The following is a 13,582-nucleotide window of genomic DNA, read 5'->3' on the forward strand; positions in this document are numbered from 1 at the left end:
TAGGATTACATACTTTAATCTGATTGACATGGAGGAAGTAGGGAGGACACGAAAGAAACTTAGGTTTTAGCTCTGTTTTATGCATAACCAGATGCTCCTTTTCCAAAAAGTATACTGAGGTTTTAAAAACCACATTTTATCAGAATACTTCAGGAAAACACACTATGTGTAATCCAGGAAATACACTATTTGCAGAATATGAAAATCATCATGAGCAATAAAAGATTAAAACAAAAGAAAGCACCTGGGTTTTGAGCAGTTCTAAAGTAAGTATTATCTGCAGAAATAGTGTAAATGCTCTTGACTGGCTGCTATGGAAACATGCTAATGAGGATTGGTCCATATCTTAACATTTTTTAAAATATGTTTCTTTGGAAAAATGGCTGGGCTGGGAGTAAAGATGTCCTTTTAGACACCCAGCTTATTGGCCTGGGTGAGAACGACTTTGAGAACTGGCATGAAAGCTGAGGTCTCACTGAAGTTGCTGGTGCTAACGATGTGGGTATGGATAGTCAATCCTTCTGAGTAGTTTCGCGATTCAATGCTTCTCGCAATGCTGTGTAGACCATTGATGATTGTGGGTGAAAGCTGAAATAAAGGTAGAATCAAGAGGAAAAATTAGTAGATTAAGGAATAATGTCCCATAAGCCCTTATATTTAAAAGGAGATTGAAACAAATATAAAAAAGCAAATAAACCATTTAGCTTTTCTAGAAATAGTTTCTTGGACCAAGCAACTCTTTAAGGTATAAGGTAGAACCATGACAAATGATTTATGTAAGTAAATTATTATGAATTATGAACATGTATGAATCAGGTATTTTTCTATAGAAAAGAAGCCAAGCTTTCCTCCCCCAGGCTGAAATACTAATGTCTTTCTCCACTTAAGAGCTTTAATTCTTCAAATATTTTAGATACAGCCTCACACCTTTTAAAACTTTTCCCATGCATATGAATTTAAAGGTTCTTTTCTTTCTTTCTTTTTTAAAAGATTTTTTTTTTTAAATTTTTTTTTTTAATTTTGTTTATTTATTTATGATAGTCACAGAGAGAGAGAGAGGCGCAGAGACACAGGCAGAGGGAGAAGCAGGCTCCATGCACCGGGAGCCCGATGTGGGATTCGATCCCGGGTCTCCAGGATCGCGCCCTGGGCCAAAGGCAGGCGCCAAACCGCTGCGCCACCCAGGGATCCCTCTTTTTTAAAAGATTTTATTTATTTATTCATGAGAGACACAGAGAGAGAGAGGCAGAGACACAGGCAGAGAGAATCAGGCTCCTCAAGGGGAGCCCAACACAGGACCCGATCCTGGGACCAGGATCATGCCCTGAGCCAAAGGCAGACGCTCAACCGCCAAGCCACCCAGGCGTCCCAATTTAAAGGTTCTTAATCGGGATCCCTGGGTGGCGCAGCGGTTTAGCGCCTGCCTTTGGCCCAGGGCGTGATCCTGGAGACCCGGGATCGAATCCCACATCGGGCTCCCGGTGCATGGAGCCTGCTTCTCCCTCTGCCTGTGTCTCTGCCTCTCTCTCTCTCTCTGTGTGACTATCATAAATAAATTAAAAAAAAAATTTAAAAAAAAAAAAGGTTCTTAATCACTTATCTCAAAGTAAGGGCCCAATTTATTTTAATACAGTGTCTAAATAGAGATACTGAACTTGTAGTCTACCTGTATTTGTAGCGCAACAGCCCTCCATCAGTACTGAATTTATCAATTTTTAACTGCTTTTTGTAATCTTACCATCTCTTAAAACCATAAAAGCTATAGCTGTTTGTTCACCCCTGCCCCATGTCCTTACTTGGGTTATATGCCCAAACTTTTGAGGGAAGAACTTATTTTGGATCAGTCCATGGACCACACCACTTCCACTGTTACAATTTTCTTTGGTTTGGTTCTCATGAGATAAATGGTTATTTTTATCTGATGAGATTCATGTAAGGAATGGAGAAGAAGAATGTTGAAATGCAATTAAAGTGAACAAAAGGCCAGTTACTTTAGGGTCAATACAAGCCAGATTATTATTTCTACTCTTCTTTTTTTTTTTTTTAAAGATTTTATTATTTATTTATTCATGAGAGACAGAGAGAGACAGAGAGAGAGAGAGAGAGAGAGAGAGGGAGGCAGAGACACAGGCAGAGGGAGAAGTAGGCTCCATGCAGGGAGACTGACGTGGGACTCGATCCCTGGTCTCCAGGATCAGGCCTTGGGCTGAAGGCGGCGCTAAACCGCTGAGCCACCCGGGCTGCCCTTATTTCTACTGTTTTTTTTTTTTTTTAAGATTTTATTATTCATTCATGAATAATATTTTATATTATTATTTTTTAAGGTTTTATTATTAATTCATGAAAGACACAGAGAGGCAGAGAGGCAGAGACACAGGCAGAGGGAGAAGCAGGTCCATGCAGGGAGCTCGACATGGGACTTGATCCTGGGTCTCCAGTATCACGCCCTGGGCTGAAGGCAGCGCTAAACCACTGAGCCACCCAGGCTGTGCTCTTTTGTTAGAAGAAGAGTTAAAATTGCACCCCTACCTCACAAACACACACACATTCCCAATAAATGATATTTATGATTCAGCTAGAGAGAGCCCATTCTGTAACTGTCATCACAATTTTGCCTCCAAATATATTACATATGAGTGCTTATGACATGCTTATTTACTAGCAACTAGGAATAAATGATTATCATAAATCCTACTTTTTCCCCACAAACTTACTGTCTGTTCCCTAAGTTTATCATACAGAAACTCCAAGCGTTTGCTGGCATCATCTAGTTTCCTCTTGGTTTGCTGTGGGAGAGGAAAAACAGATGTGTTATATTTGAATATTTAACTTTTATCCAAAGACCTCATCCTATCTCATTTCACTAACCCTTACACTCATGATGCTGAACAGCTTCATATTATAAAGAAATGGAGGCAACTATGATTCAGAAACTTGAATAGACAAAGTTCAGTAATCTATTAATGGGGGAAGGGTAGGAGCATAAGGGGCTTCCTTCTGGAGTATAAAATGGAGTAGTGGTTGGATTTCATGTGGACTGTAAGCCTGCTGACAAGGTGTGTGCATGTATAACTACATTATCTACAAGCAACAAGAAGGGCCATCTGGAAGCAGTAGTGAGTTACTGTATTACAAAAAAAGATTAAAAAAAATAAAAAATAAAAAAATGAAAAAAAAAACAACAAAAAAAATCATCTAAGGAGTTACTGTAAAATATGGGTGCTAGCAGGCAAACATAGAGGTGAACTGGAATCTTATTTTAACCTTTCAAAAATATTACTTATATAATTAGTCATATGTGGCATGTTTAATCTTGCTTCTTCCTGAGCTTTTTTTTTTTTTTTTTTTTTAAAGTAGGCTCCATGCCCAGCATGTAGCCCAACTTGGGGCTTGAACTCATGACCCCCAAGATTAAGACCTAAGTTAAGATTACAAATTAGACTCTTAACCAACTGAGCCACCCAGGTGCCCCTCTTGCTGAGCTTTTAAAACACAAAGAAAATTACCTTCTGGTGGCTTAAGATTACTAAGAGCAAAGTAGTAAAATGAGTTCTTAAATCAGAGTCCTCCTACCTCCCACTCCTCATACTAGAAGTATAGTGAGAGAAAACTACTCTAAAACTAAAATTAAAGGTTTCAATTACAATGTGATTAATCTAATGATGTACATTATGCAACAGCCTTAGAAGTGACATTGTTCTTCAATATTAATAAATATTAATATTTAATATTAATGCTTATGTCTCATGGACCTCAAATTCTATTGGGTGGGAAAAAGATACAAAATAAACAATATGCTGTATATGAGATGATGACGAATGCCATGAAAAAAAGTTTAATAGAGTGAGGGGCTAGACGTGTTGGGAGTGTGAGGTGGTAAAGAAAGGCCAGATAGCTACTGAGACATTTGAGCAGAAGCCTACAGCACATGTGGAGTGAGTAATACAGTTATGTGAGGGAAGAATTCCAGGCAGAAGGAGCAGCAAGGGGCAGCTCGGGTGGCTCAGTGGTTTAGCGCTGCCTTCAGCCCAGGGCATGATCCTGGAGTCCCGGGATCGAGTCCCATGTCAGGCTCCCTGCATGGAGCCTGCTTCTCCCTCTGCCTGTGTCTCTGCTTCTCTCTCTCTCTGTGTCTCTATGAATGGATAAATAAAATCTTAAAAAAAAAAAAAAAAAAAAGGAACCCATCTAAAAAAAAAAAAAAAAAGAAGGAGCAGCAAGTACAAAGTTGTCCATGCTGACATGCTCTTGGTATGTTGGAGGAAGGAATGTCAATGTGTCAGACACGAGGGGAAAGGAAAAAGTTCCTGAGTTTTTGCCCACTGAGTATGATGCTAACTGTGGGTTTTCATTTAAGGTTTTTATTATGTTGAGGTATGTTTCCTCTAACATCAACTTTGTTGAGGGCTTTTATCATGAATGGATTTTGTACTTTGTCAAATGCTTTTTCTTTTTTTTTTAAAGACATGGGGGATTTTATTTTTTATTTTATTTTTTAAAATTTTTATTTATTTATGATAGTCACACATTGAGAGAGAGAGAGAGGCGGAGACATAGGCAGAGGGAGAAGCAGGCTCCATGCACCGGGAGCCCAATGTGGGATTCGATCCCGGTTCTCCAGGATTGCGCCCGGGGCCAAAGGCAGGCGCTAAACCGCTGCGCCACCCAGGGATCCCTCAAATGCTTTTTCTGCATCTATGAAAATGACTGTGTAGTTTTTATCCTTTCTCTTGTGGATGTGATGCATCACATTGATTGGTCTATGAATATTCATGAATTTCTATGTCATCCTCGTGCAGGGGCCATGCTAATCTTTCTATTGGTCCAATTTTAGTATATGTGCTGCCGAAATGAGCAATGATTGATTTATGAATACTGAACAACCCTTGCATCTAGGGAATAAATCCTACTTGATTGTGGTGAATGATTTTTTTGTTTTTTGGTGAATGATTTTTTTAAAAGATTTATTTATTTGAGAGAGAGAGAGCATGTGTGTGAGAAGGCAGGGAGGGGCAGAGGGAGAAGGAAAAAAATCTCGAGCAGACTCTGCACTGAGCATGGAGCCTGACTTGGGGCTTGATATCATGACCCTGAGATCATGACCTAAGCCAAAATCAGGAGTTGGATGCTCACATGACTGAGCCACCCATGAAAGATTTTTTTTTTTATTTTGCTGTATCAACTTACCAACACCATTTTTCACAGAACCAGAATAATCCTAAAATTTGTATAGAACCACAAAAGGCCCCAAATAGCAAAAGCAATCTTGAAAAAGAACAGCAAAGCTGAAGGTGTCACAATTCTGGACTTCAAGTTACATTACAAAGCTGTAGTAATCAAGACAGAATGGTACTGGCACAAAAATACATACAGATCAATGAAACGGAATAGAAAATCCAGAAAAATTCCACATGTATTACATGGTCAATTAGTCTTCTACAAAGGAGGCAAGAATATGCAATTGGAAAAAACAGTCTTTTCAACAAATGGTGCTGGGGAAACTAGACAGCTACATGCAAAAGAATGAAACTGGACCATTTTCTCAAACCATAAACAAAAGTAAACTCAAAATGGATTAAGGACCTACATGTGAGACTTGAAACCATAAAAATCTTAGGAGAGAGCACAGGCAGTAATTTCTCTGACATCAGCCAGAGCAACATTTTTCTAGACATGTCTCCTCAGGCAAGGGAAATAAAAACAAAAATAAACTATTGGGACGTCAAAATAAAAAGCTTCTGCACAGTGAAAGAAACAATAAACAAAACCAGCAGCCAATAGCCTACTGAATGGGATATTTGCAAATGACATATCTGATAAAGGGTTAGTATCCAAAATATATAAAGAACTGATATAACTCAACACTCCCTCAAAAATAATCCAATTAAGGGATGCCTGGGTGGCTCAGCAGTTCAGCTTCTGCCTTTGGCTCAGGGCATGAAAGGATCGAGTCCCTGTCGGGCTCCCTGCAAAGAGCCTGCTTCTCTTTCTGCCTATGTTTCTCCCTCTCTCTGTGTCTCTCATGAATAAATAAAATCTTAAAAAAAAAATCCAGTTAAAAAATGGGCAGAAGACATGAATGATATTTCTTCAAAGAAGACATAGGTGGTCAACATACACATGAAAGGATGCTCAACATCACTGATCATCAGGGAAATACAAATCAAAGCTATAGTGAGATAGCACCTCACACCTGTCAGAATGGCTAGAATCAGAAACACAAGAAAGAACATAGTGTTGTTGAAGATGTAGAGAAAAAGAAATCCTCTTTCACTATTAGTAGGAATGCAAACTGGTGCAGCCACTCTGAAAAACAGTCTGGAGGTTCCTCAAAAAGTTAAAAACAGAACTACCCTATGATTTAGCAAGTGCATTATTGGATATTTACCCCCAAAATACAAAATGCCAATTCAAAGGGATACATGAACCCCTATGTTTACTGTAGCATTATTTACAATAGCCAAATTGTGGAAGCAACCCAAATGTCTATCAATAGATGAATGGATAAAGAAGATGTGGTATATATATACAACAGAATATCATTCAGTCATAAAAAGAATGAAATCTTGCTATTTGCAATAACATGAATGGAGCTTAGAGGGTACAATGCTAAATCAAATAAGTCATTCAGAGAAAGACAAATATATGATTTCACTCATATGTGGAATTTAAGAAACAGAATAAACTACCAAAGGGAAAAGAGAGAGAGAGAGACAGAGACAAACCAAGGAACAGACTCTAAACTATAGAAAATAATATGATGTTTTCCATTTCCCACAGGGAAGGTGGGTGGGATGGGTGAAATAGGTGATCAGGATAATGAGTACACTTATCATGATGAGCACTGAGTAATGCACAGAATTGTTGAATCAATATATTATACACCTAGAATGAATTAAAAAAAAAAAAGGAGAGAGGAAGAGATGACACTATCAAGGATAACATTACAAACTAAGTCATGCTGTAAAATTATGGTGGTGTCTGGACATAAGTAAAAAGAGGAATAAAGCCATATCACAAAAATGATTCCAGCTAGTGATTAAAAGGATTTGTATGGAGGGGAACCCTGACAGTCCCTGCTCAAAGCTAATCTCATCTACCTACCTGAAGAAGCCCTACCCCAGTGGCAGAGTCAGCTGGACAGAACAGGCTATTAGGACTTCTCCCCTATTTATAGGAATTATAGGAACAGTTTGTCTTTTGTGGTTCTCTTCTGCCCAAGGCTCCTTTGGACCCAGAATGAAGATGATATGCTGACACAGAGGAGTTTAAACTCAACAAAAATTTATTGAGCTGGGTTGTGTACTAGGTGTCTTATCAACCGCTCTATACTGACTCATGTCTGAAGGAGGGCTGGAGTTTTCCTTCATTTTTATTAGGACTCTTCTATTTTTGAATGTGCCCTGTTTGGAGGTGTTCACAGGGGACAGTGTATGCTAGACTGCTTCATCTGCTCGTTGTTCCTTGCTTAGTGCTTCCATCACTTCCAGAATGCTAGGCACGAAGGTTTATGTTAACCTTTCCCTGCTTCTGCTTTCCTGACACATTTAACACAGGGAATAGCCTTCCAAAAGACCAGAAGAAAGCTGCACATGTTAATACTCAATGTTTTATGAAACAACAAATTCCAGAAGCTGTTTTTCAAGCAGACAAGTGGCCAGTGGATAAATATATTCAATGTTTGTTGGCAGAAAATTGAAATTTCATCTAAAACAAGACCAGCTTTGTAGGATTTTTGTTGTTGCCAATACACAGGCATCCTCTAGGTAAACTAATAAAACCAGTTGCTTTAACTATGAATACGACTCTAATACCTAAAACAATTTTTTTAAGTTTTTTTTTTTTTAAAGATTTTATTTATTCATGAGAGACAGAGAGAGAGAGAGAGAGAGAGAGAGACACAGACAGACAGACAGACAAAGGCAAAGGGAGAAGCAGGCTCTATGCAGGAAGCCTGATGTGGGACTCAATTCTGGGACTCCAGGATCATGCCCTGGGCCGAAGGCAGACGCTCAACCACTGAGCCACCTAGGTGTCCCAAGATTTTTGCAAAGTTATACATAAGATTATCTATCTACTTTTAAAAACTTTGATCTAAACTCAGAAAGCCCAAACTTGAATTTTTTTTTTTTTCAAACTTGAATTTCTTACACACCACCATTCTGTTCTATTTAAGTGCCAAACATGAGGTTTGCTGATGAGAGGCAATACAGGATAGTGGCTGAGAGCATAAATTCTGGACCCAAACTGTGTTTGAATTCTGGCTCTGACCTTGGGTATTACTTAACTGCTTTTTTGCCTTAATTTGGTCATCTATAAAATAAAGATGACAAATAACCCTGGGGTTATTGTGAGGATTAAATTATTTATATATAATAGAAATTATAATACATCTTTATATGTAAAGCAAACTATATAAATGCTAGTTTTACTACTATTGTACAAACTTCTAAAGTGTATCTTGTAAGACTCTGTGCAATTACAGAAGAGCTCCATAAATGAGATTATTTTAAATAAGCAAAATATGAGAAAAAAATACATACGGGATCTGTGGCTGAAGAGAGACAGCGCTGAATAAGATCCTCAAATGTGGTCTTCAGAATGAGGTGCTCATCTGGAATAGGTTTTTTGGTAATTTTTTCTGTTGGCAAAGACTGCACATGCTGGAAGAAATAATATCATAAAATGACCAGAAATGACCAGAAACTACCTATACACAAAGCCCTAAAAGTGTGACAAAGAGAAACCAACTAACTACCTTGTAGATAGGCTGTTAAAATCAAATGACAAATTAACATGTGAAATCCCTTGGGATAAGTAAAATGAAAATCACATATTCAGTAGAAGGTACAGGCTTCTACAGCTTTGATTTTCAAAAACAGAACTGGATATAAAGTATCTGATCAATTATAGAACATATGCTGATCACTACAGTATGTATCTGGTGCAAAGTAGACAGCCAGTAGGAAATAAAAAGAACAGGCATTTAAAAAGTTTGGCTAGTTAGAGTGGCTGCTTGCTCTGCTTGTTGGCTCATTTATCTTGGCATTCTTCTAGTCTTTGGTTTACTTTTGGAGGTTGGTAACTGGGCTATCATCAAACTGCAAGATTAAGTCAAAAGTTGGAATTGAAGAGACCACCATGTTACTGAATGCATAGCTGGAAAAACAAAGAAGGCATGTTTAAGTTTTTAAAGTTCTGATTTATTAGTTCATTCATTCAAAAAATATTAGGCAATTATGTGCCAGGCACTGGCTATGTATTTGCAAGCCAATTCAGAAGTGATCTCAGCTCTCTGGCAGTTTATAGGCTAATAAAGAAAAAGAACGTTTTAAAGTGTCATAAAACAAAAACTTTACAGACATTTATATCTTAATGAAGATGTTACTTGAAAAAAGTTAAAAAATAGAATGTCATTAATACACTTAAAATACACTTAATACATTACATTAATACACTTAAAATAGCAACTGTATTGCTATTTAATTGCTTATTTAATGTTAAGAAGTTAATGTTAAGGAACCAACAGACATTATAACTGGAATTGAACTGAGGGGAAAGCTCTCTTCAGGAAATTTTATCAGAAGGACAAGTAAGAGTTAACCAGTTAAATGGGAAAGGAGAAGCCTTCCAGTCAAAGGAAGAACTTGTATAAAGGAAGGATCATGACATCATGACAAGGGGACTAAAAGGAGGCTAGTGTAGCTGGGGCAGAGAGACAGCAAGGAGAAGTATGAAACTGATAGCTTCCCGGCAATGTAAAATATTTTGGTCTTTATCTGGAGAGCAATGTTTTAAGCAAAGCAGAAACAAGACCAGATAGATCAGTCAAAGGCAGACCAGTTAGAGGCTCCTGCACTGCTGAAGACCTGAGATGAAGGCGGCATAGCCCAGACTTTAGTATAGACCAGGGATTTGAGAAAAATTTTAAAATGCTATCAATACAACTTAGGGATAGATTTGAAAGAGGGATTGAAGGAAAAAGAGTATAAAGACAATGCCCAGGTTTTTGGCCAGATTAAATAGAAAGGATTACAGTGCAGTTCACAGAAACAAGAAACACCAAGTTTTAAGGACTGGGTTTGGGAGGATGACTATGAATAGGGTTTTAGAAATGTTGAGTGTGAGGTGCCTCAGAGACATCCAGGTAGCCAAGTATATAATGGCCTGGCTAAACAAGCATTCCCTGTGCAGCTTTCCCTTCTGATGGTAACTGAGGTTCTGGTCTAAATGAGTACAGCATGGGAACCCCATGTCTAAACAAAAGTGAATGGCTGGGTAGCTTCCTAAAATAGCATAGACTTGTAATCATTTAAAAAAAATTAGCAATGGATCTTTATAATTTATATTCCTGTGGAAAGAAGTCAGTCCTCCTACCTCCATCAAAACACTGGTTTTTATAATGCAACTTTTAATATTTAGAAGTTCCTTAGGCAGAACTCTCTCTTAATAGTAAAGTATACCCTTGTGATAGAGATATAACTTTATAAATTTGACTTCAATGAATCAAAGACAAAAATAGAACTAGTTTTACACTCTGGACAAGGATTTGTTTCCTCTTCTTATGTTAACTTTGACCCAAGCTCTTCACTTTTCATGAACAAATCAAAATGTTTATCTTTATATGTCTAAATCAGTTATATGTGATTTTTCATTGTCTAGAACCCTGCCAGCTGACTAGTTGCTTATCTGTGAAAAGCAGGTACAAATTTATAGCTCCACCTGAAGATAGGCTGTATATTACCAGCTCTTACACAAGAAAAAATACAACTCATTACATTTTTATTTTATATTTTAAAGGGAAATACCTTTGAAAATAGCTTCTGTTTAGCAAGCTTGGCTGAAAATACGGAATTCAATTGATCTTAAATTGTGGCTCCTGATTAGGTCAAATGAAATACTGCAACTGTCAAGTTAGTGTGAACATACATAAGCAAATATATGAGCCAAAGTTTATGGCCATGTAAGTGAAAAATAATACCCATGCATGATCAATCTTAAAAGAAGGGTTACTATTTTTTATTTAGGTTGTCTTAATTGAAACCAAATTTAGATGTTCATTAATAAAGGAAGTTAACACATTAAAAAAAAAAAGAACTAAATAGAGCCATCTCTACATTCCACCTTCGCAGATTCACTGTTACCTGTATGGTATTTCCAATAGGAGCCCCTGGGGCACCTTCAATATTGGGCTTGGAGAAAGATGATGGCATGCCTGGTTGACCAAGGGGTTGCTGTATGCCATGGAATGTCTGGCCACCTGCAAGATGTGGCTGTGGAAACGAAGCTTGGCTCGACAGAGGTACGGGAGCTGAAGGCTGTTGCGGCAGCATCTGTGACTGGGGATCACCCAAAGGGTTCATGATTGGTGATGTGATGGGAACAGGAGGCATAAAGTTTTCAGGCATCTTTTAAAAGACAGAAATAAAAGACACTAAGTATAAGAAAAAGAATTATTTCCTCACCTTTAAATAAGGTTTAAAAGTTTTTTAAAAAATAGAATACTTTTTTCAAATGAACTTTTATGCAATTCTAGAGTAAACCTAAAAGCAGAGGCGATCTGGCTAAGAGGGGTGGAGAGCTCAAAAACTGGACTTCTCAGTTTCCTCTTTGTCTTCCACACTTCTTCTCATATGGAGAGCCAAAACATGCTGTTTTGAAAGAGGATGTCAAAGTCTAGAGAATTATATCTAGCAATAGTGAAATCAGATATGCCAAATGTATGTTTGTATTTAATGTGATCAGGATGTAATACCCCTTTTCCTAGATCACTAAGTTGATATTACCTGTCAATTCAATCATATTAAAAGTAGCAGATTAAACTTCTGATTATCACGAACCTAAATTTTAGGGATTTTTGTTCATTTAGTGCCTCCCAATTTTATTGTTATGACCTCTCATTACTATATTTAAGGAAAGACTGCCAGAAGTAAAAAAAGAAAAAAGAAAAGTAGAAATGTTTGAGGAAAGAAGAATCTTAATCTTTTCTTGTGTCCATCAGCTCTCAACAGTTACTGACATTTAAACAGTGTTCAGCTACAAGATTATTTCTTCACTCATACTATATGTGATAGACAAAATAGTCCAAAATATAATTACCAAATTCATGACTATTGCTGGAAACCAAAGACCAAAGTAACCCAAAGAGAAAAAAAAAATCATTGGAAAATTTTGTTTCCTATTCTTTGTAAGAGACTTGTCAGGAATTTACATCTGGTCTTCTAATGGGAGTTAAATTCACACCACCATATTGGTTGTTTTGTTTTGTTTGGTTTTTTCTTTCCTTTCCTTCCCTTCATGGAGAAGATGCAAGCTAAAATACACTCTAAACCTCTCAGTCAGTAAGCTTTGCTTTTAAAAGGATTAGTGAAAAAAGTGATGTGTTCCAGATGGCTATGTGATCAACAGAACATCTGCAGGCAACTGGATGGACATCTTTTTCTAGTACCTTCTTCTTCTTGGGTACTCTGTTCAAAGCTGGAGGATCATTCCAACCATTCTGAGGACCTATAACAGATAATAAAGGGCATTTTCCTTTAGAATTCTGAAAAGAAGAAAACTCAATTATATCCATCTTACATTAAAAATTCTGCCTTAACCCCAAAGATAACTATCACAAAAGTTTTACCAGCTGAGCTCTGGGGATCACCCTGTGGCCCTGGATTCTCAAACTCATTCCTCCAAATATTTACAGGCCTTGGATTAGTAGGCAAGGTAATTTGGTATTATTTCATTTAAAGTGAAAGAACTGTACTAAATTTAGGGATAGTGAAGTCTTTATTAAAGTCTACATTGATGTATAACCTTCAAGATCAGTTAGGAATTTTCTCCTAATAAAGAAAAAATAAATAACTTGAGTCTGCTAAAAAATAAAGAATAAAAAATGCTTTTGCTATATTCAACATACAGAAAAGAATAAAAGTAACAATTTCCTATTTCCCGAGGGAGCAATTCAATATAAGCAAATCATCCATATAGTAGAAACATTGTTAAAAAAAAGTCCCAACTACACTGCAATTTTTATCATATTTGCCTTAGAAATTTATACAATAGAAAGTACTTAAATATCTGTGATACGACTTTTTTAATGCCACAAAACAAATTCCAGGTTGGCAGCAAATACAAAATTAAACTTTAGTCAACTTTAGTAAATTTCCCCTAAAAAACCCCCCAAAACCTTCATTTCAAAATGAAAAACAGACATCAGTAGCAGCATTCATTAAGTACTTTAATGCCAGTATCTTTAAAGAAAACATGCCAGAAATAGGATAGTTTTAAAATCAAAATGTGATCATTTTACATCTCATTGATTTTTGTATGTTTAAAGACAAAAAATTACTCTTCTTACAACAAATTAAACATTCTTTCAGTATTTTACCTTTTACTTGTTTTATTGATATCCATGATATTAAATCACAACAAAATTGCTTAGCAGATCAAAAAACCTGTGATCCATACATAATGCCACAGAAATTTTTTTAAAAAAACAGTATCTTCTAACCACCATACACTCATTTGCCTTACTTTTTTTGAAATTTATTTTATTTTTTTAGTAATCTCAATACCCAACATGTGGCTTAAA

The 13,582-nt window shown here is 36.8% G+C and overlaps 1 protein-coding gene and 1 non-coding gene across 25 annotated transcripts in view; both read right to left on the reverse strand.

Moving 5' to 3' along the window:
• Positions 1-13,582, reverse strand: part of SEC31A (SEC31 homolog A, COPII coat complex component) — a 79,733-nt gene continuing 66,151 nt past the window's right edge. For 19 of the 24 annotated variants that reach the window (XM_049104993.1, XM_035709674.2, XM_035709673.2 and 16 more), the window contains 5 exons: positions 12,449-12,507; positions 11,145-11,408; positions 8,544-8,663; positions 2,715-2,786; positions 1-588 (listed from right to left, as the gene is read on the reverse strand). In XM_049104993.1, the coding sequence (XP_048960950.1) occupies positions 409-588; positions 2,715-2,786; positions 8,544-8,663; positions 11,145-11,408; positions 12,449-12,507 (695 nt within the window). In that variant the 3' untranslated portion in view covers positions 1-408. The remainder of the gene's footprint in view (positions 589-2,714; positions 2,787-8,543; positions 8,664-11,144; positions 11,409-12,448; positions 12,508-13,582) is intronic. The other 5 variants (XM_049104992.1, XM_049104989.1, XM_049104988.1 and 2 more) reach the window with 1 other exon arrangement.
• LOC112647469 (U6 spliceosomal RNA) lies at positions 4,755-4,858 on the reverse strand. Its single transcript, XR_003128336.1, has one exon. It is a non-coding gene; the product is annotated as a U6 spliceosomal RNA (small nuclear RNA).

This window comes from Canis lupus, chromosome 32, assembly GCF_003254725.2.
Source record: "Canis lupus dingo isolate Sandy chromosome 32, ASM325472v2, whole genome shotgun sequence".
Classification (NCBI taxonomy): Eukaryota; Metazoa; Chordata; class Mammalia; order Carnivora; family Canidae; genus Canis; species Canis lupus.